General features: G+C 51.7%; 1 protein-coding gene across 2 annotated transcripts in view; it reads right to left on the reverse strand.

The window, feature by feature from the left end:
• Positions 1–2,895: 2,895 nt before the first annotated feature.
• SRL (sarcalumenin) overlaps positions 2,896–23,532 on the reverse strand; it is a 36,992-nt gene continuing 16,355 nt past the window's right edge. The window contains exons 2-7 of one of the 2 annotated variants that reach the window (NM_001435442.1): positions 16,231–17,184; positions 14,390–14,491; positions 13,180–13,275; positions 9,436–9,552; positions 7,583–7,816; positions 2,896–6,108 (exon numbers count right to left, since the gene is read on the reverse strand). In NM_001435442.1, the coding sequence (NP_001422371.1) occupies positions 5,297–6,108; positions 7,583–7,816; positions 9,436–9,552; positions 13,180–13,275; positions 14,390–14,491; positions 16,231–17,184 (2,315 nt within the window). In that variant the 3' untranslated portion in view covers positions 2,896–5,296. The remainder of the gene's footprint in view (positions 6,109–7,582; positions 7,817–9,435; positions 9,553–13,179; positions 13,276–14,389; positions 14,492–16,230; positions 17,185–23,532) is intronic. The other variant, NM_001435441.1, reaches the window with a different exon arrangement.

Consider the following 23,532-nt stretch of genomic DNA (forward strand, 5'->3'; position numbering starts at 1 on the left):
CTTGGCTGTTGGCTCCCCCAGGGGAAAGAATATGCCTGAATAAATATGTGAGAATTCCAAGGCTTTTGAAGTTGTGGTGGGAGAAAAATCCAGAAGTTTGGAGAAAATGGAAATAGAACCAACAAATTTTTTTTTTTTTTTTTTGCAGACTTCACAAATACAAAATCACTCTTCATTGTATCAGAAAAATGTACTATCACAATTTGGCCTAGGCTCCAGATTAGCACAAGTCAGTATGATAGCATATAGTCGAAAGAATAGCGGGATGGATAGAAAATTGCCTTTTAGTTTGGTTTGTCAGGTTTTAATGGGGTGAATTTGGACCTAACTTCTCTGGATATGCAGTTTCCCCAGGCTGGATTTGAATTTAAGGTCAGTAAATATACCTACCCAATCTATTAATACTTTACAAGATGATCATGGTAGAGATCCAACTGAAATGGAATTAAGGGTATGATTTTTTTTTCTTATAATATTTTGCTGTTGTTCAGGAAATAATCCTCAATAATCTTTCTAATGATAGGTTTTGTTACTTACAAGCTTCAAGGTACTGACCAAACATTTTAGACAGTTTATGAAGAGGAGGGAGAGGGATCAGAAAGAACAATGTCACCAAATGTGACCCCTGGGCAAGTAACCTAGCATGAGCTGTAGGGTGAATCAGACTTCAGAAGAATTCCAGCCCTCCCAAATACACATGCCATCATCCCAATCACTCTGACCATCAGTCTCCTCCTCAGTAAAGTATGATTAATAATAGTAATAACATGTACTGAATACTTTCTGTGGGCTCTGTACTATTTCAAGCATGTTACATTAAGTCATTTAATCCTCTCAACAACCCCATGAGAGAAGAACTATTAACATCTCCATTTTATGGGTAAGGAAACTGAAGCACAAAGTTAAGACATTTGCCACCAGGTGCTCAGTTAGTACGTGGTGGAGCCCAGGATGGATCCCAAGCACTGACACCAGAAGCTGTGCTCTTGTCTGTGCCGGATGGCTCCTTCCCTGTGGGGTTATTTTGAAGATTACATGAAATGAAGCAGGGATTTCCCTGGTGGTCCAGTGCTTAGGACTCAGTGCTTTTACTGCTGTAAAAGCAGTAAAAGTTGGGTTGGGGAACCAAGATCCCTCAAGCCACACAATGCAGCCCCCCCCCCCAAAAAAAAGAAAAGGGGAAAAAAGGAAAAGAAATAAAGCACATAAAGCACTCAATGTGGCATGGCACACAGCTGTTAAAATTAAGGCATGATCTTAAGGTAACCTTAAGAGTGGTAATGTCTGTAGGTCTATAGCCCGGTTCCTGGCACAACGAGTGTTCTAGAAGTTGCTTCTCTTCCCCACTGACATTACGGTAAACCAGAGAAAGTCTCCACAGTGTAGGCAGACACAGAATATGTTCATTTATGTGTGTCATTTTTGTATGCTTCAAATAAGAAGTTGGCGCAAGGGATTCCTTCAGAACCTGTTCAATCCTCCTTTGCTGCATTGCTCTACTCTCGTTTTTCTGTTTCTCTTAGGCCTCTTTTTTATTGCTTTTATGGTCTTCTAAAGAAAAATTCAAGTTTCTCTGGATTAGGAGAGCTTGAGCTTATGTCACAGAAAGAGGAATTGGCTTTAAAAAGAAAGAGAGAGGGAAAGAGAAGTTCGCTTGAAATGTTGTCTCGAGGCTCAGACTTTGGGATACACATGTAAAGCTTGAAGACAGTTGCGATGTCCTCCTTGGGCCAGATTCCTGGTTCTCCACCCTGGGTTGGGCACCCAGTTCACCCCCCACACACATCTGCCTGTACACATGCTCCCGTGATCTGAATCCTCACACTGTTCATATAATTACTTCACCACCCCAGACCCACATGTGCATCTGCTGAGCCGCTACACCCACACGTGCATCTGCTGAGCCACTACACCCACACATAGACTACACACAAGTGTTTGCGTGTCTCTTATACATACAGCTACCTGTAACCCCCAAATATTCAGGGGAGGCACACACACAGCTGTAGACACCCCCTCCATTCACGGTGTCTCTCATGTCATCAGGCTGTGTTTAGAATGATCCTTGATTTTGCTTTCTGTATTTCACCCTTCTGATTTCCCTATCATCCTGACTGCAGACTTAAAGACGGTCTTAGCTCCACCTTGGATATCAGTACAGTTCCATGGTTACTCCAAATTTATTCAGTACTTTTTCCTAAACGTGACCGTGAAGTTGCTCTGGCTAATCCTTATAAAAGGGACTTCAGTGCCCATTTGCTTGCCCCCTAAGCAGATTAAGAGCTGGGTGACTATGATGTGTCAATGAGGATGGTCAGCTGTAACAAATGTACTGTCGAGGGGGGCGTAGATAATGGGCAAGCCTTGTGGGGAGGGGGCATGTGGGAAACCTCTGCCTTCCTCTCAGTTTTGCTATGAACCAAAAAATGCTCTTAAAAAAGATTTGTCTTCCTTAAAATCAGTATGTGCATGCATGCTTGCAAAGTTGCTTCTGTCGTGTCCCACTCTGCAACCCCATGGACTGTAGCCCACCAGACTCCTCCATCCATGGGGATTCTCCAGGCAAGAATACTGGAGTGGATTGCCGTGCCCTTCTCCAAGGGATCTTCCTGACCCTAAGATCCAGCCCAGTTCCCTTATGTCTCCTGCATTGGCAGGCAGCTTCTTTACCACTAGGCCACCTGGGAATCCCTTCTACTGGATAAAAGGAAGAAAGAGTTTACACTGGGGATGGACCAGTGGTTAAGAGTTTGCCTTCCAATGCAGAGGGTGTGCATTCGATCCCTAATCAGGGAACTAATAACTCACATGCCACAGGGTACAGCCAAAATTCTTTAAAAATTTTTAAAAAGAGAGAGATTACACAGGTTGGAGGCATCGAGACAGTACGAGGTGTTAAAGAGAGATGGGAACTTTATTGAGAGTTTCTCCCTGATGAACTCTGAACAGAAAGAGCATTGGAAAGATTCTGCTTTGGAGAGAAACAGCAACTGTTCAGGCACAAACGTTCACAGATACTCCTCCTAGGGGATTCCTGACTCCCCACCCAGTTCCCCACGATCCCCCACCCCCACCCAAAGAGTCAGAATTCTGCTTGAAATCCACTTCCACAGAGCAGGGCACCAAATAGCGCTCAAAGCCCTGGCTGGTAGACAAGCCTGCGGGAAGTTAGACAGAAGGAAAGTCAAAGGGTGAACAGAGGAACAGAAAGAGTAAGAAAAGGAAGCCGAGTGGAGAAAAGGGGGGAAAGATCACTGATGATGTCACACGCACCCCCAGAAATATAAATACCGTATGAATGTCTTCATCTCATTCCTGCTGCTGCTCCTAAAGCAGTGCTGACCTCAGCAGCTACGACGATGCCCAGTTCTGCACTTTTTCTTCCCCTTCTGTGCTGGGAAAACAGAAATGCCCAAAGTAGCTGAGGGGACGAAGGAGCATTAAGGAGCAAGGTGGGAGAGCAGCCCCTTGAAAGCGTAAAGGATGGAGAGATGAGGCCAGGGCTGGTTTTGAACGAGAAGGAAGCAGCTCCCCGGGTGCTGGTCACCAGGTTCCTCGGATGCCCCTGCAGACTTGTCTTCTCTGGTTGACTCTGTCCTTAGAAACATGTCCTGGAGGTGGTGGGGCCTCTGGTCTTCTTGTGGGAGGTTCTAGATCCTTCAAAGGAGCCAGAAGAAGCAGCCTCTGAGGCAGCACGTGCCAGACTGCTGATAATTCCAAGAAACTCAAGGAATTCCAGACTGCAGATCTCTGTGTGAGCCTAACATGGCCACCAGTGTGCCCGTTTGCCTCCTCTGCCTGACCCTCAGGCCACTTCTCCCTCTGCCTTTGTCTTGGCTTTCCCTTGGGTCTGGGGGACTCTCTGGTGCTGGCGGGGCCTCTTGGAGAAGTCCCCCAAGACAGCTCACTCCCAGGACAGGCAGAAGGAGGCTCCGGGTTGGGGGGGAAGGGGCAGCCAGGCCGGGTCCCCTAGACTTAGACTCATCACCCACCCATCCTCCATCAAAAGGCTTGTCCCCTCCATGCCCCATCCCTCCGTCTGCTCCTGCCCTCTGAGGGGGCACGCCAGGCAGGCAGGACTCTCACCGCTCACTCCCCCTCTGTGCCCTCGGGCATCTGTCATCTCCCTAATCTCTCTTGGACAACATAACACACACACATTCACACTCTTTGGTACTGGAAGGCCAGGCGCCCCTGCTATGCGCTCGGTGGGCATCAGCATCAAGTTCAGGTGGAAACTGACAGTCAGGCCTGGGTTGCCAGTGGCACCGAGTGGCTGGTACTGCTTCTGACTCCCCAGGAATTACGCCGAGATTCGAGTGTTGTCGCATCAGGGAATGGAGAAGCGAAAGGAAAAGCTGTGTGATGAGAACCAGGAAGGAACAACTCCTGTGCCAAGTGTCTCCACGGAGAAGCTGTGGCAACAGCAGGAGCAAGCTCTCCACTGTCCCCTCTGAAACCCAAAGCCTTTGGGGTCTGAGTTTTCCAAGACATGCAATAGACAAAGACACACTGCAAACCAATTAACCCTCTGAGCCCTGCCGGGACTCTCACTGAAGTCACTTCCAACAAGGAAATGACCGGAACACATGGAATAGTCACCCTCCTCCTGGGGCCGAGAAAGGGACCAAGCTTCCAGCTGGCTTAGAAGGTGCCAGAGAACTGGCCTGGGGAGCACTTGTTCTCGCTCAGCGTCCTGGTATCCCAAACCATTCCCTGCCCCTTGCAGAAACAAGGGAGAGGGCCCAGGGGTAGGCTCAACACCCAGGTTGATTCAGACAATTGTCTCCTGTGAAGCCAACCCAAGCTCAGGAGGCAGACAAGGGCTGGGGACAGACAGAAGACTGTGTGGAAGGCAGCTGCGTGCACGGAGCAGACAGCCCTGCAGAACTCAAGTCTCCTCTAGCCTCTCAGCTGATCCGGGAAAAAGGAACTTCAGCTGCTTTTAGCCTGTGTGACGCTTATTAATTCAGTTTACACTAGAGTTTAGCTGCTCTCTGCTCCCCCTCCACCCCACTGCAGAGAGGAGACCCAGGAAAAGCAGGTATGGCCTGACATGTCTCAGTCAGGCCCCTACTTGAAGCAACAAGACAAGCAGGCCCTAATTCACAGTTTCCACTCCCCCCCTCGACCCACCCCTTCCCCCACCACTGGCCTCAATTAACTCCCGTCTCCAATGCACAACGGTTCCTGCCAGTGTGGCTCAAAGGGTTAATAAACCAGGACTTCTCGGACAGTCAGGACACAAGCTCATTCACCGACGACGACGGGAGCCCGAGAATGGCAACGCGGCCACCTAGGGTTTCTTATAACGGTTCTTTGGGGTCTCGCCACACCCTGTCTTGTCACAGTTGAGAGCACCTGGGTTCTTCCCCAGCCCGAGGCTGCCCAGGAGGCTGGGGAGCTCCTGGGTGATGGCCCGCTCGATCTTATCCAGAAAACAGCCTCCCATGTAGGAGCACTGCTGGGACAGGAGCTTGAAACTGGAGATGGGGTTGATCCCAAAGAAGTCCTTGTAGGCCTCGCGGTGGGGAAGGTCAAACTTGCTGACGTTGGTCTTGGCCAGGATGGTCTTGAAGATGTAGAATTTATCAGGGTCTTCCACGATGTCCTTAAAGACCAGCTCCCCGTCACTGAAGAAGGTCATCTTCTCCTTGTACGTCTGCAGGTAGCGGTCCACCAGGAGGGCGTGAATGCGGACCCGGATGGCGTGCTGGCGGATGAAGGCGATCTTGTTCTCCAGCCTGTTCTCGATCACCTGGTTCAGGTCCTCCAGGAGGGAGATCTCTTCCCTGAGAAACAGGTCCCGGTGGGTGTCGGGCTTGTAGTCGTAGGGCCAGAAGGAGCTGACGTACACCCGCGGAGGTTCTGTGACGTTGATGAGTGGGGCCAGGCTCCAGAAGAGGGCCCCATAGACCCTCATGAGCATCTGCGTGGCCAGGTTGTCGGCCTTGTTCAGGATGATCCTTATCTGGGACTCGCGCCCCTTCAACTGGCGGAAGAGCATCTCTAGCTCCAGACCCACATCCAGCTTGGTGGGGTCGAAGACGACGAAGATGAGGTCCGCTCTGTCAATGAACCACTGGCACACATCGTTGAAGGGGTAGCCTTGGGGAGAGGGTACGAGAAGTCAGGCTGGGAAGACCTCATCCACCCCCAGGCCCCCTGCCCCTCCTTCTGGAACCAGACCATTCTGTGGCTTTGAAGGGACTGAGAACGTCAGGGATTTTCTGGATTTCTGAAGACTTAAAGAATTCATTACACGTCTCCTGCTCCTTGTCAACCCTCAGTCAAGAATAGCCTGGGGAAATGTCCTAGCGGTCCAGTGGTTAGGACTCCACACTTTCACTGCTGAGGCCTCAGGTTCAATCCCTGATTGGGGAACTAAGATCCTGCAAGCTGCATGGTACGGCCAAAAAAGAAAACGGCCTGATCCTTGTTTTAATCCACAGTGGAATTCAAGGCTCCAGGAAAACAAAACATTTCTGCCAAATGGAGATTTTCCCACTGCTTGAAAAGATCTGGGGCAGTGGCAAAAATGTTAAAGGAAATAAGTCAGGGAATTAGAAGGAATAAAAGAGAGGGTGCATCACTTAGGGGAAATAAATGTGGACCTACCATCGAGACCCGGACTAGAATTTGGGCTCCATCACTGACCAACTGAAAATTATATGCTTCTAAGCCTTACCGTTTTAGTTGAAAAATGACAAGAAGAACAATACCACCTAAGGTGATAGAAAGATCACGATGTTGCTAGAAACACAGGAAAGCACTGAACTAAAACTGCTATCCAGTCACAGGGTAGGTGCTCAATACATCCTAATTCCTTTATTTCCAAAATGGGAAGAGTAGGGATACCTGTCTTGAAATGTTCCTACAATGATCAACCAATAACACATGGAAATTATCCAGTGCGTTAGAAGAGTGCAATAAAGGTTAGTTTATTACTGTAATTATTAGCAATAATATTATTATTAGCTATAAAACAGGATTTGGTTATAACAAAATGAGAGTTATAACCATAAACTGAGATTCACCATCTGTTCATATATTCTGACAAATGCCCCGTTATGACTCATCTCTGCAGATGGTGCTGCGTCATGGTGACACTCAATGGCACTCCCCTGCCACCTGAAGGCAAGCAGGGCTTTGGAAAGTCTAAGACAGGATTGTGTTGAAGCAGGTCTGGCAAAGCAGATATTGGGACCAGGACGAGTTGAAGGTCAAGTTTAACCCAGACCCATGTTAGCCAGAGGTCAAGTGCAGGGGATCCAACCAGTCCAGGCCCTTGATCACCTGGACAGCTTGTGCATCCCAAAGACACAGCAGGGACCTCAAGGAGCTCCTGGCAAGAAGGCCAGCCCTCCCCCTGGGAAGATGCTGACGGCCTCCAAACCAGACCATTCCTCAGGGAAGTAAAAGGATGAGGTACTCACACCTAGGAGGCACCACAGTGATGACAAAGAAAGGGCTGGAAGCAAAGAATGCATCCCAAAGTCTTGGACAATGCTGGTCTCCTCCTCTGCCTTAAACAGTTTCCTAAGACAGTGCTCATGCTGTTCAGAAATGAGTGTTGAATTACCTCTTTCTTGCTGCTTGCGGTTCTCAATGATGCCTGGTGTATCCACAAATGTGACCCGCTCCAGAAGTTTGTGGGGAACCTCAATGCCGATCAGCTTCTCCAGGAAATTCTGGCCAAACTTCTCGAGGGGCGAGAAGGACCGGGCGCTGTCAGCAGCCATGACAATACCCTCGATGGTCTTCAGCTTGGGCCCGTGCATGAGGACCGTGAACTCCGAGGTGGTGGGCTCGGCACCTGCACACACGGGTTAGAAAGAACACAGTCATGTCACATCACAGCAATACAAAAGGAGGCACAGGAGAGATTACTGGGAGTGGAGAGTGGAGGAATGGAAGTTAGTGTTTATTTATTTTTACTTTTTGGCCATGGCCCCTGGCTTTCAGGATCTTAGTTCCCCAGCAGGAAAAGTGCTGAGTCCTAACCACTTGACTACCAGGGAATTCCCTCTCCTGCACTTTCTGTCTCTATGAATTTGATGACTCTAGGGACCTCATATAAGTGAAATCATATGATATTTGTCATTTTATGTCTAGCTTATTTCACTTAGCATAATGTCTTCAAGATTCAGCCATGTTGTGGCATGTATCAGAAATTAATTCCTTTTCAAGGCTGAATAATACTCCCTTGTACAGGTGAAATGAACACATGTCTTTTATCCATCATCAATTGATGGACATTTGGGTTGTTTCTACCTCTCAGCCGTAGCAAATAATGCTGCTGTGAACATGGGTATAACTGCTGGTTTCCTGCACATAATTTTTATTACTATATTGAAGATGTATATGAATATTTTCATTTTCTTTTTTAATCTGTCAGATTCTAATTTTTAAATTGAAGTATAAATGATTTACAACATCATGTAGATTCAGGTATACAACAGTGTGATTCAATATTTTCGTACATTAAGAAATGATCTCTACAGTAAGTCCAGTTACCATCTGTCACCATCCAAAGTTACTAGTGTTGTTTTCTATACTTCCTGTGCCATACACTGGGCTTCTCTGATAGCTCAGTTGGTAAAGAATCTGCCTGCAATGCAGGAGACCCCGGTTCAATTCCTGGGTTGGGAAGATCTGCTGGAGAGGGAATAGGCTACCCACTCCAGTATTCTTGGGCTTCCCTGTGGCTCAGCTGGTAAAGAATTTGCCTGCAATGCGGGAGACCTGGGTTCAGTTTCCGGGTTGGGAAGATCCCCTGGAGAAGGGAGGGGCTGCCCACTGCATTATTCTGGCCTGGAGAATTCCATGGACTGTTTAGTCCATGGCGTCACAAAGAGTCAGATACAACTGAGTTTCACTTTCACTTACGCCATACATTTGTTGCTGTTCAGTCACTAAGTCATGTCCAACTCTGCAACCCCATGGACTGTAGCTGACCAGGATCCTCTGTCCATGGGGTTCTCCAGGCAAGAAAACTGGAGTGGCTTGCCGTTTCCTTCTCCAAAGGCTTTTTCTGGACCAGGGATTGAACCTGAATCTCCTGCATTGGCAGGCAGATTCTTTACCACTGAGCCACCAGGGAAACCCTATATTAATGCTATACCGTAATTTAAAAAAAATAAAATTTCCTGTGTAGTCAAATACCCTTTTAACTTACTTCTGATTTTACATATATATATATATATTTTTTAAACAAATGTAACCCCTTTAAATCTTTGTATATTGAATCATAGATACCTCATTATCTCCAAGTTTTTCCCCATGGCATTACAGCTTAAGTTTGGTGGGTACAGGATCTCTTTCCTGGCACTTTGTGCCATACACTACAGCCCCTAAATGTTTCATTTTTTTCACAATGCTTTTTACATGTGACATTGAAACACCAACAGGCACACAAGAAAGTCATGCTGTTACCTGTGTAGAGCTGGTAGCGAGTGTTTTCCAAGCCAAGGAGGTAGTTGATCATGGTGGATTTGCCAACGCTCCATGGTCCCAGGAACAAGACCATTGGCTTGGACGTGATCTCCCCATCTGTGGGCAGCAGGGACAAGACATGGACATGAACTCAAAGCTTCTCACTGTGGAGGGACAGGGTTCTTCACGTTGTGCCCCAGACAGTTGATCAGGAGCTGTGGGTTTCTACCCTGGACCTCAGAGCATGGTATGGTCTGGAGCACGCCTTGTTCTGTGTTAGTGTGATGACCCAGTTAGCGCCCACGAGGAGACAGCATTTGGACTGTGGCACACCAGCATTTGGACCATGCACAGACCCACAGCACACCAGCCCCCGAGAGGGAGGGATCCACTGAGGTCAACAAACAGTGACCCAGAGCTCACACTGGGGGAGACCTCCAGGCTCAGATCTGGGAGCACACCATTCATAAGAGGGGCAGGAGAGAGCCGCCACCGAGAAGAGGCTAAAATGCTGCTACCTGGATTGGTTACAGAAAAACAGTCATGGAAGAGGTTTATACACCCTGGGATGGTCTGGACCAGGCACTGCCGGCCCCCTGCCTCCCTCTGCTTAGCTGCACCTCCCAACACCCCTCCTCAGGCTCAGCCTAAGCCGGCCCACAGGGCCAGTCTCAAATGTCAGCCTCCAAAGTCCAAGACACGTTTGCCAGTGTCCACCAAGCACTGACTCGGCAATTCTCGGGTTCTTGTCTCATGTTGGGAAGAACACCCTGCCTGGGCCTCTCCAGTGCAGGTCCCTGAGAAGAAAACACAGAATTTTCCAGTGCTTTCAAAACCCAGGGATGGGGAGGGGACAGTGAGAGGCTTTCCGCGTGGGAGATTCACAATCTCCTGTTGCAGACTTCCAGCCCTTAGGGCACATAGGGTCGGCCATGCACAGCTTTTTTTTTTTTTTGTCCCTGCAGCAAGGCATGTGGGATCTTAGTTTCCAGATCAGGGCTCAAACCCACACCTGCTGCATTGGAATCATGGAGTCTTAACCACTGGACCACCAGGCAAGTCCCCAGCCCTGCACAGCTTAGTACCTAAAGTTGTCCAGACATCTTAGCCCTGCTGAGCCTGGCAGGCAAGGCCTCAACACAGGAGGCACTGTGGTGGGTTGGTTTTTTTTTTCCTTTTTTCTCTCTCTTTCAGTTATTTTTAAAATTTTTAATTGATTTCATTTATTGATTCAAAAATCAGAAGTATAAAAAGGTATACAGAGAAAAGTCTCCCCTCCATGTCCTCAAGCTGCTTAGGCTATGCATCCTTTCCGATATTTGAATGCGTGTGTGAGACCACGCCTGGGATTCCCATCTCTTTAAGAATTTCCCAAAGTTCGTTGTGAGATCAAACCAGTCAATCCTAAAGGAAATCAATGATGAATATTCACTGGAAGAACTAATGTTGAAGCTGAAGGTCCCTCCAGTACTCTGGCCACCTGAGGCAAAGAGCCGACTCATTGGAAGAGAGCCTGATGCTGGGAAAGATTGAGGGCAGGAGGAGACGGGATGGGTGAGGATAAGATGGTTGGGTGGCATCACCAACTCAATGGACATGAGTTTGAGCAAACTCTGGGAGATGGTGAAGGACAAGGAAGCCTGGCGTGCAGCAGTCCATGGAGTCAAAAAGAGTCAGACATGATTTAATGACTGAACAACCCCTGGCTGGGGAGCAGGAAGGAACAGGAGGGTGGGGGGTGGGGTGGTAGGAATCCCCAGTCACAGCCACAGAGATCCTACAAGGAGCCTCTTTTTCCCTGGACCAGGCCCCACTAAGGGTAACCTGGCCTTCCAGCTCCCCTGCGAGACCACCTTTCCAGTTTTCCCAGCTGCTGTTTCCGCTCCCTGCAGCAGGGGGCGGCACTGGCACACGCAGGAGGCTACAGGTGTGGCACCCAGGAGGGAGGTCACAGGAGGATGACCCTGGGCTCGGAGGAGCCCAGACACTGGCCAGAGAAGAGAGGAGAGGAGGGGCGCCTGGACAGAGAGATCAGGCCCCGGGGACGCCCTCTCTGCTGAGTGCCATGCCCACGGGCCACCTGCCTGGCGTGCACATTCTGAGAAGCCTGCAAGGGAATGGTGAAACAAGGAGGAGACAAGAAGCTACCGCTCCTAATTCCAGCCATGTGGCCTGGGCAGCCCAGCATCTCTCTGAGCCTCTGGTCCGCCTTCTGTAAAGCAGGAATGAGGGAGGCCCTACAATACCCCTTCCCTGCACAGCCATCAGAACAACACAGGAGACATGCAGAAACAGCCAACTAACACAGGAAGGGACGTGCAATTTCACTCCCCGTTCGAACGCAAATTAGATTCCCGCCTCAGGCTGGGTCGTATTGGGAGACTGAGATTGGCATATACACTGTTGAAGAGCGAGTGTGTGCATGTATGCACAGTTCCTCAGTCCTGTCCAACTCTGTGACCCCATGGACTAGCCCACCAGGCTCCTCTGTCCATGGGATTCTCCAGGCAAGAATACTGGAATGGGCTACCATTTTCTCCTCCAGGGAATCTTTCTGACCCAGGAATCAAACCCATGTCTCCTGCATCCCCTACATAGGCAGGCGGATTCTTTACCACTGTGCCACCTGGGAAGCCTGTGAACTATTTTAAAATAGATAACTAATGAGAACCTACTGCATAGTATAGAGACCTCTACTCAGTGCTCTGTGGTGACCTAAATGGGAAAGCAATCCAAAAAAGAGGGAATCTATGTATACATAGAGCTGATTCACTTTGCCGTACAATAGAAACTAACACAGCATTGTAAAGCAACTATATTCCAATAAAACATTTTAAATTAAATTTTTAAAAAAGAAAGGTGACCAAAGGTGAAGGAGGAATTTTTCTGCTGCCCCTTTAAAAACAACAACTAGAACAATAATAGCAATTAGGTGTCATTGTCAACAGGTTTCCAAGACAAGCCACACTTTAAAATGGCCTTGCTGTGAGGCAACAAGAACTCTATCCTGTTGCTGTGGTACACAGAGGACAACCTAAGGCAACTGGGCGACAACTATCAAAATGCTGAATTCCAGCATTTTTTTAAAAAAACATATCCTACAAATGAACTTGTGTAAAATATGGAACAACTATAGTAGTGTCTGTAACACTAAAAAGGGAACGAGGCAAACGCCCAGTGGTTCATCAACAGGGTACGCTATCTAAGGTGGTGGATTCACAAAGACCAGAAAGAGCAATTGTGTGCTGTGATCCCATCTTTGTCAAACAAAGGGAGGACACCCTTGAGCATGGAAGCAGAGTGCTGTCTGGAAGCCCTGATGAGAAACCTTAGCCACATGCGTCTCTGAGGGTGGAGTCAGAGAGCCTGGAAATCAAGACAGGGATTTTTTTTTTTTTTCAACTTATACTATTTTGCACAGAAATTTTTTTGGTTGCCAGTTTATCTTATTTTTAAAAAATTATTTTGAAAATCAATTTTTAAAAGAATCCAAACCCATGGGAAGTGGACAGGAGACAGAAGACGAGATCCGTAAGTGAATGAAGAGCCCCGTGGGGGCTGGAGCACAGCAGTCAGGGAAGTTGGCATCTTTTGGAAACCCAAACTGCACTCATGGATCTCACAGAGGAAACGTAAATCCCTGTGTAGATCAAGGGGCACACCTGCAGCGAAAGGCTGGCCCTGGTCACTGAGGTCTCCGCCCCTCCCCACCTCGAGGGCTCAGGGGAGAGATGTGGCCGGTACCTGTGATCTCGTGCTGCCGAAGCTCATTGTATTTGTAAGACTGCTCCAGGGGCTTGATGGACGAGTGGTAGATCTTTCGAAGCCGCTGCAGCACCACTGGGGGCAGAGAAGGGTGAAGGGTTAAGGGTCAGGCAGGGGCTTAGCAGCTGTGGCACTGTCTAGAAGGCATTCCCCCTACACACACCCCTGAAAGTCACCACAGCATTTTTGTTTTTTAACTTGGCCCTCTGGTCCTTCCCCTCAACAGTTCACAGCACCACCTCGGCCTGCAGCTACCTCGAGGTGCTGGAAACTCCAGCTCCTTCTCTCTGCCCCCTACCGCTACCTGCCTTAGGATCAGAGGCAAGCAGGCATGGCCACCCCAGCCCTGCACCCTCCACTGCATCCCTGGTGCCCCTGGGAGAATTCAGACATCCCAAGTGTCTTCTTGGGAAGAATGTGGCTCCAGGGAGAAGCGGCTCCCAGGGTGAAGTGCAGAGAGGGACAAACTCGGAGCTCGAGGGTCAGGCTCTCCAGCTGCCGGTCAGTGGCCCATCTCCTGCTGTTGCCAGAGCAGACCCCAGCCTCACCCTGAGCTCTCACTGGCTCATCGATTAGGAGACAGAAAGCCCTGCTGACAGCCTTGGGTTATTATGAGGGTGAAATGGAATACCAAACACGAAAGGGCTTTATAAACTGTAAAAATTGAAGCCAGTGTGATGAACAACCTTCCCCCGGCCACGACTTGGATGCTGGCACTGTCAAAATGACCCTGATGCTGGGAAAGAGTGAGGGCAGGAGGAGAAGGGGGTAACAGAGGGTGAGATGGTTGGATGGCATCACCGACTCAATCAACACGAGCTTGAGCAAACTCCAGAAGTCAGTGAGGGACAGGGGACCCTGGCATGCTGCAGTCCATGGGGTCCCCAAGAATGGGACATGACTGAGCAATTGAACAACAACAGTCCCCAGGTCGCAGCTCTGCCATGTACTTCCCCAATCAGCCCCTCTGTTCGGATTGCCTTTCCTCCTCCCCGCCAACCCAGAGCCCTCCAGCTCACAAAGCCTCCTCCATGAAGAGAAAGCGCTCCTCTCCCTTCAACTCCAGGGCTCTCCTCCTCCCCTGGCGTGTCTGCCAGCATCAGCTACAGACTCAGAGGCTCTGCCTGGCCACTGGTCCTGGGGTTCTCCCAGCCCCACCCGGCCCCACCCAGCTCCTGCCTCTGGTTACCAGAGAAGTCATCAGCTGGCTTGTCCTCATTCAGCATCAGAGTTTTCTCGATGTGGGAGCGATCCCTCAGCGGGGCTTCCTCACTCACATCCTCCGCCTCTTCTGGGGAAAGACGCAGAAATCGGGGGTTAGGGTAGAGCGAGGAGCCATTGGCTCTAGGGTCCCTCCAGTCAGGCAAGCTGGGGAGTGGGCAGAGTGGGGCAGGATCGCAAGCAAGTGCTGACTGGAGCCGGTCCAGGTTCAACTGCACGGAGTTTTGTCTCTAGGAGGGACTTTGAAAATCCAAACTCAACATCTGTGAAGCTCCACGATCCATTCTAGGTGTTCAGCAAATGTTGACTGAGCACCTACTATACACGCGCCAAGCATGGAGCATTGCACTGTGAATGCTGTGGTGCCCCAAACCGACCCAGCTCTGCCCACGTGGAGTTTTCCACAGTCTGCAGGGAGAGGGGGAGAAGTAACCTGAAAAGCAATACAATTACAGGCATCGATGTGGCTTTGGGAGGAAAGAGTCCGAAAGCTGGGAGGGCCTAAGACGTGTGCCTATGACATCTTAGGGAAAGTTGGAAAATTTCCTGAGGGGTGCCTGTGAGCTGAGATCCAGGACAGGAGAAGGAGTAGTTTATAGGAGACTGCCTTTCAGTTTCTAGGTGGACCACTGGCTTGGTCAAGTGAGCATTTCATCAGGAAGAGCCGCTACAGGCAGTCTTGGGGAGCGGAGGGGGAGTAGGGAGAGGGGGGAGGGAGTGGGGGTACACTGTTGCTTCTGACCCAGCCAGAGGTGCCCGTGACCACCTGAGGCTCCCAGGGAGGGGTGCTCACATTCCCAGGCCTCTTAACATCACAGCCATTTTTTTTTAATCCTGGGCTAATTGCACAAAGAATTTTAGGTGATGGAAGGAGGATGGACCTGGCCTGTGGGAACAAGGGGAGACCAGTTCCAGGAGGGATGGGAGCAGAGAATAATCAATGTGTCTTGACAGGGTGATCCTTTCTGCCATCAGACCCAGATCTGGGAGCTAAGGGGAAGGGTCCCCATTGCAAATACCCTACCAGTGTGGAAATGAAGTTCTTGCAAGGAAACCTGCATTGGAAACTGAAGACTGACTCCAGTGCCTCCATCCTACCTAAGCCAATTCCGGGTCCAGGTCAGCGTACTCAGTGGATGAGGCCAGTGCTGGACACGCCTCTAATGCTGCCCAATAGCTTAGGTCCTGCCCACTTCCATCCCCCCACCCTGTCCCCTAGCCTGGAGAGTGGCTGCTGCAGCCACTCATCTGCAGGACAGACATCTGCCGGACAGACATCTGCTGGACGTTAGTGTCTCAGCCAGCCCAGTGTTTAAGGATCCTGACATGACCTAGTCTTCAAGTGGAGGTCCCAGGAGCTAGCCGACCAACGTGGTCCCCCAATGCCCCTCACACTCACCAGCCTGCCTTCGGCCTCAAATCCTGCCCCTGTGTCCCTTGTCCTTGGGGTTTAAGCACTGGTCTGTGTTAAAGGAGGGACTCTAACGGATAAGTTTCTGATGGCCTAACTCAGATGTAACCAGGTTCCTCTGGGCCCTCCAAGGTGCAGGCTCTCAGTGGATCTCTCTGAAGTGGGGATAAGTGATTAAGGAACAGCCTGGAGGCACCCAGAGGGCCGGGAACCCCCTGGGGCCTATGCCCCACGACCCCCGCGGTTGGCTAGAGGCTCTCCCGCCCGCCTTGCGGGTCCCTGTCTGCCTCTACATACAAAACCTCCGGGAAGACTTCAGCCGCCAAAATGCCCGAAGCAGCCCCCACCGTCGAGGTGCCGGGCGGGGGGAGGTGGGCAGCCTCGGGACACCCCCCTACCCTGTGGCCCCTCCTCCTTGGGCTCCTGCGCGTCGGCACCCTCGGGCGATTCCTCCGGGGACCCCTCCTCCCCGGGGCTCGCGCTTCCCGCTGCCGCGTGGGCTCCTTCCCCAGCTTCTTTCTCGGCTTCCTCCTCCTCCGAGGCGCCCCCGGCTTCTTCCGAACTAGCCGCGTCGCCGCTGTCCTCTTCGTCGCCACTCTCCTCTTCGGATTCTTCACCCCCCTCTTCTTCAGAGGAGGCCTCGTTCGGGTGCTCCCGGGAGCCCCCCTCCTCTTCGCGAGCGGCAGCGTCTTCCGCGGCCGCGGCCGAGATGGAGCTGGGTTCCGCCTGGTCCTCCGTCCTCTGCGCGGCTTCTGCGTCCACATCCGCGGCTCCATCAGTCACTTCTGGCTCCAGACCGGGCCCTGGGCTGCCCTCCCCTCCTGTCTCGACCTCCTGGCTGGGAGAGTCCTCTGAGTTCTCAGGCTCTGGGGACCCCGCCGCTGCTTCCCCTAGCGCCTCCGCAGCTTCCTCGGGGACCTCGCCGCTCCCAGCCGGTCCCTCCGCCTCCTGTCCTGGGCCCTCTCCGGAGCTGAGCTCCCGCGCCCCTTCCTCCTCCCCGGGCTCCCCCTCCCTTCCTGGGGGAAGGGCGCTCGCTGCTCCCGGCGGGCCCGCATCTTCCGCCCCGGGCCCCGCAGGTTCCCCGGGGGCAGCAGACTCGGAGGCCGAGGCGTTGGAGAGGCTGGCTTCGGGATCGGGATCGGGATCGGAGCTCAGGCCGTCGGCCGCTGTCTTCTCCGAGCTCCCATCCTCCCCGCCTTCTGAGGGGTGAAGGAGCGGGCGCGTCTCTCCAGGGGCCGCCTCTGCCCGAAGCGCCCTTTCTTTCTCCTCTAGACTTGCGTCTCCGGCAGAGAAATGATTCTCCAACAAATTGCCAACATCTTCCGTGCCACCCGAAGCGGAAACTTGCAGTTCTAGATGATCAGAACACGAGGGGTCAGTGTCAAGGGGTTGGCACGCGCTTTGCTTCTCACAACTCTAAAAACTCAGCCTGTCTCCCAGAGGCAGAGCGGTGCGGACCTGCGGGGACGGTGGGGCTCCTCCCTCCCTCGTCTTCGGAACTGCCCCGAGTGGCCGGCAGAGCGGGCGTGCCGCCTCCTGACCCGAGCCTGGGCTCTGAGCGAGCAGCTGACCCGCCCCAGCCCCGCCCCGGCATCCCGGGGGGATGGAAGCTGGGCGCCGCCCTTCCAGTCCTTCCTCAACCGTGCGGGCGGGCACGTGCAGCCTGGCTCGCCCGGCAGATCTTTCCAAGACAGGGCCGATGGGAACTGCCACCCCTGGTCAGTTCCTAGAGTCATTAAGCAGCGTGCTTTTTATACTGCTATCGGCAAAGGAGTGAAAACAGGTGCCTGCGGGCCAGGTCCTCTTGGGTTACGGGGCACAGCACTCGGGGGATTACTTATGGCTCCCAACCTTATTAAGTCACACATCCAACTCTGTCCTCTTAAGGGCAAGCATCTTCTGGCCTCTCTACCTTAGATTAGAGGGGACGTGTGGCAGGAGGAGATACCCATGGGGGCAGGCCTGGGCTTCTCGATGGCCTTCACCAACCCCTTCCGAGGGGATCCCCTTCTAAGGGCCGAGGGCTTTAAGGGGAGAGCCAGGGGCACTAGGAGGGCAAAGCAGAGGGCAGGTAGGGTCCCAGAATGTGCCAGGAGCCTCTGTCAAGGGATGAGTGTGATGCATTTGGACAGTGGGGTCAGAACAGAGGGTGGGGTCTAGTACTTCCGAGCCCTCCCACCCAGGTGGGGACGTGTTTAAGGAGGAGCCCTGCAGAGCCGGACATTGCAGGCACATGGGGATGAGGGCAAAGTGGGGGCCCTGCCTCAGGGTCGCTGAGATGCTCCTGGGTCTCCCTGGTTTCACAGGACTCTTTCTGAGGAAGGAGCATCCTGCCTCAGTGCCAGCTCAGCTCTGCCTCCCACAAAGAAAAGCCACTTCTTGGGAGTACCCACCCCCTTGTTCCCTGAAAGTTGGGGAAGCCTCTTAAGGGCCAGGCACAAATAGTTTCTCATTAATCCCCACAGACACAATCTGCTATCAAATTCAGAAGGATGGGAAGTTTGGGTGCCTTTCATTATAAAGGAGCCCATATGTTGATGTAATACTCCCTCCACTCACGTTTGTGACCCCTTTCATCTCCGTTATTACTATCAACCAGATTTCAGAGCTGAAGGTCTAGAGAGAGTGTTTGATTTGCCCAAAACACCAGGTGGCTAGTGGGCAAGTGGAACCTAGAACTGCCCACTCCTTGTCCAGGCCTTCCATGCCATGCTATGTTGAGGGGAGCACATGGGAGTCCCTTCTGACTGGTACCTCTGCCCTCCCTGGATGCACCCGCTCTGGCTCCTGGATTGTAGGCAGAGAACCTGCCTGACCCACCCCCCACCCCCAACCCCACAAAGTGCTGTGAAGAGGTCCATGGGGAGATTTGGGTACATTCAGAACTCCTGGTCCCTTAGTTGGGGAGCTAACGCATTAAAATTTTCTTTCATTACCACCTGAATACCTGTAAGTCCTCATTCTTCTGCCTGAATCTCTATCTGCCCTGCCCCCAACCTCTGGGGAAATAAAAATCTATGGCAGGAATTTGGTTTAACCCAAGAGATTGACATGGAGAAGGCAATGGCAACCCATTCCAATACTCTTGCCTGGAGGATCCCAGAGGACAGAGGACAGAGGAGCCTGGTGGGCTTCAGTCCATGGGGTCACAAAGGGTCCGACACGACTGAGTGACTTCACTCTCACTTTTCACTTTCATGCATTGGAGAAGGAAATGGCAACCCACTCCAGTGTTCTTGCCTGGAGAATCCCAGGGATGGGGGAGCCTGGTGGGCTGCCGTCTATGGGGTTGCAGAGAGTCGGACACGACTGAAGCGACTTAGCATCAAGAGATAGACAGGCCTTTGAGCAGCAAGATAGATATATAGATATCATATGAGATACATTTGGACAATTATTCAGGGTGCCAGGCAGTGCTTGAGCACTGGATGTATAAAACATGAACTTGATCTTACTCTATTTGCTTGCTTCTGTGAAACAAGTCTTACTCACCCCTATTTTACAGATGAGAGGACTGGAATCAGAGGCACTGAATGTCTTGCCCCCAACATCACACAGCTAGCAACCGGCTGAGGCCATTTAACTTCGGAACTGCAAAGGAGATTCTCTGATCCTGCAGCGGGGGGTTCTCCCCCGCCCCCTACCCCACCCCGCACCCCTCCCAACACTCCTCAGCCTGTGGTCCAGGCACCTGCAGCATCAGCAGGTGGGAGAATCAGTAGAGATGCCAACTCTCAGGCCCCAGCCCAGAACCACTGACTCAGGATTACTAGTCAACCTGAGCCTATAAAACTGCCTCTAAACCCGTGGTTCTCGCCACTGTCTGTATGTGGAAACACCTGGTTCTTGATCCCACTCCTCTTCCCCTCCTTGAAGGTTCTCATTGAATTAATTAGTCCAGGGTGTAGCCCCAGCATCAGGACTGTAACCCCCTCCAAAAAATTAGCGGGGTGATTCTACTCAGAAGCTGCCCTCATAACTCAGTTGGTAAAGAATCTGCCTGCAATGCAGGAGACGCTGGTTCAATTCCTGGGTCAGGAAGATTGGCTGGAGAATGGATAGGCTACCCACTCCAGTATTCTTGGGCTTCCCTTGTGGCTCAGCTGGTAAAGAATCTGCCTGCAATGTGGGAGACCTGAGTTTGATCCCTGGGTTGGAAAGATCCTCTGCAGAAGGGAAATGCTACCCAGCCAAATAACCCTGACCCCAAGGCTTCTGCTCCTGGCCTCTCTCCACTCATGTGCCCACTGGAGGCTTCCAAATTAGATGGGTCACCAGGGCTTAGCAAATGACCTTGGAATAGCAGTGATTGGGGCTTCTCCTCTGGGGAGTCCAGCCTCTTTCAACAGGCCCTGTCACCCTCTGCTGTTAATGCTGTTGATGCTGGTAGTGATGATAATGAAGATGGTGATGATGGCGATGTTGCTAGTAATGGTGATGCTGGTGGTGATGATGATAATGGTGATGAGGATGGTCATGATGGTGGTGGTACTGAGGATGATAATGGTGACTGTTGTCATTCAGTTGCTAAGTCGTGCCTGACTCTTTGTGACCCCATGGACTGCAGCATGCCAGGCTTCCCTGTCCTTCACTGTCTTCCTGAGTTTGCTCAAATTCATGTCCATCGAGTCGGTGATGGCATCCATCCATCTCATCCTCTGTCATCCCCTTCTCCTCCTGCCCTCAGTCTTTCCCAGCATCAGGGTCTCTTCCATTGAGTCTGCTCTTCTCATCAAGTGGCCAAAGTAATGGTGACAGTGATAGTGATGGTGATGTGATAGTGTTGATGGTGGTGATGATACCAGGCTGAAGGGACTCTGGGTCTGACTACCTGCAGCATTTCTGCTATTCTCAGAACATCCTCTGGCCCAGTGGAGGTGGGAGGGCTGCGTCATCTGAAGGGAGATAAGGAGCCCAGACTCTCGGGATACACATGACCTTTGCACTGCTGTGTATTTCCACACCTGGGCCCTAGACAGGAACTCAGGTGTGTGCATGTGTGTTTACTTATTTACATCCATACTCTTCCCTGGTTTTTATGACTTAGGGCCAAGCTTCGCCTGCCCTTCCAGTGACAAAGAGCGAGGGTGATGACTTCATCCCCATGATCTTCCTTCCCAGGCTAAAAATAACTTCTCTGAGAGAAAGTCTCTCAATGAAACAAGCTGTGCCATTGGGTCTCTAGAGCTCAAAGCCCAGGAAGCAGCTGTGCCATTGGGTCCAATCTCTCCTCCTGGAAGCAGCTCAGAGGCTTAAAGAGCCTCTGGTTAAACTTAGTTCAATTCTGTGACATCAAACCACCCACCCTGACTTCCTCAAATTCTTGTGGAAGCCCCCCAGTGGCCCCGGAGGAGGGGTGGGGGGCGCAGAGGACCCAGGACACCCTGGCCAGGTTGAGAGCCTGGTAAGATGGGTCTCAGGCTCTCCCAGAACATGCAGTACCACACTGTATGTGCTGCTGCCAAGGTAGCCACCCAGGCCCCAGGCAAGCCTGGGTGCTAACGTCAGCGTATGCAAATAGCAAGCCCCTGGCTCAACCCTGGAGATCAAGGAAGGCCCCTGAGCCCGACAGGTGCCCCGGGGCAGGGCACAGCATAAACTGGCTCCGTTTTCTCTCCTGACACCCTCTTTGTCATCAGCCTTTCTCTGCAGGAGTCAGCTGCTCAGCTGCTCCCCTGCCCATAGCCTCAGTGGGGGCCCCAGGCTCAGTTCCTCTCTCCACTGCCAAACACCAGATTTTTTTTCCAGCTCCTAACTGTTCCCAAATGCTTTCACAGGGACTCAGATTACTGTGGAATTGCCCGGGGCCTTGGTGAGTCCATTACAGAGGAGGAAGCTCTGGCCGGGGAGGTTTAGAGACTTGCTCAAGGTGAGGGGTAGGGTTGGGACAGAGCCCAAGGTCATGGCCCTCAGTCTAGAGTTCTTTCTGATCCCACAGACCATGTCCCATGGGGTGCTAGGGTTCCATGGAAGGGTCTAGGGGGTGAGGGGAGATGAAGGAGCTAGGGTTCAGCCACCCCCTTGGTACTTCCTGCCCAGCCAGCTCTCCTTGGGTCTGTCTGCCCTACTGCCTAAGGAGGGTGTGACAACCACTATTCTGCCTCCGCTGCCTTTTTCCTGAGAATTCCTCCTCTTGCTCATTTCCTCTAACAGCCCAAGAAGCCTCCCCAACAGCATCTTTTCACTTTGCTGATCAACATGCGCCCAGCAGGGAGCTAGAGGCCATCTGACCTTCACGCTGAATTTCAGGCTTCCCCTCAAATAGCTCTGTGTTCTTCTTCACCCCCCAGTGGTCCTCTGAAGCAGGGAAAGCAAGGATTATTAACTGATTATTCACTTCTCTGGAAAGGAGGAAGCAGACACAGGAAAGTCCAGCGTGGGCTTGACAGGCCATCCAGGGATGGGCTAGCATTCTCACCAAGAAACAACACCCGAGATCTCTTGCCTGTGGCAAGTGGTACCCAAGCCCTGCAGGGCTTTCCTGACAAAGATGCCCCGTGTCCAGGGTTGGGTCAGTGTGAATCCAGGTGTTTCACAAGGTGATTCTAACGAACACCTGCATGTGAGAAGCTCTGCTCCGGGCCACCCCCAAGTGTCAGACAATCTGTCCTGAGGTTGGGACTGGACCTCAGGAGAAAAGAGATCATCACAGGTAAGATATACCATTACTCATACCCCAGAATGCACATGTGGTAAAAAAAAAAAAAAAAGTCCCCGGGGGCACAATTCCTTTCCACTTCTACCTCCAGACACGTCTGCCCCCAGGAGCCAAGAATACTGGTCAGGGTGCCCAGGGAGTCCCCTGTCTTTCACTAGGCTTTCCTCTGCCCAGACACTTGGGTGTCTCACCGGCGGTGCCTCAGGTACAGCAGAGAGCACTTCGGAGTTCACGTTCACGACGGCAGGCTGACACTTCTGCGTCCCTGCACGCTCCTGGACTGAGCAGATGGCAGCGGCCCCTCTGGCATCACATTTTTTCTCGACCTTATTTTATGGAGTAAATATTCGCCACTCAAGGCCCCTTGTTCCTTCGCTTCACAAATGAGACTTCAGATGGTTTACAGATGCTGATACTGGAAAGGAACTTAGGAGGGAAGTGCCCACTTCCCCCCGGGGACCCTAAGGCCCTCTCCCTCACCATTCGGTGGACACCCTCCTCAAGGGGCCCCGGCAGGCAGCCGTTCTCAGAAGGTTCTTTGGCTTCCTGGCCAAGCTCCTAAAGTCAAGGCTAATCCCACCAGGACAGCTTGTCCCAGGCTGGACTCTAGCCCCAAAATGATTCACCCAGGGCATGGGGCAGGATGACAAGGGCAGCGGCCAGTGGGAACCATGGGATAGGGGGTCAGAGGGGACCTCCGCACAGACCAACTGGTTTGATTTCACTGGTCAGGATCCTAGAACTCTGATAAATGATTATCCCAAGACCACAGGACTAGTTAGGCTAGTCAGCAGCGGGCTGGTTCTGGGACCCATCTCTGTACCAACTCCAAGTCTCATGCGCTGTTCCTGTGCCTGGTTGCTCTCCACCAACCTCGGAATGAGAGGGGGTGAGTCAACCTCAGAAGGACAGCAACTTCTCAGCCTGCCCTCTTCTTCCTTGCTTTGAAAACCATGCTCAAGACTTTAACACAATTGTTCTTAACCCATAAAGTCCAGAGACTGACAGAATAACTCCATCCCCATTCCCCACCCCTAATTCC

Source organism: Bos taurus, chromosome 25 (genome assembly GCF_002263795.3).
Source record: "Bos taurus isolate L1 Dominette 01449 registration number 42190680 breed Hereford chromosome 25, ARS-UCD2.0, whole genome shotgun sequence".
NCBI classification, from domain to species: Eukaryota; Metazoa; Chordata; class Mammalia; order Artiodactyla; family Bovidae; genus Bos; species Bos taurus.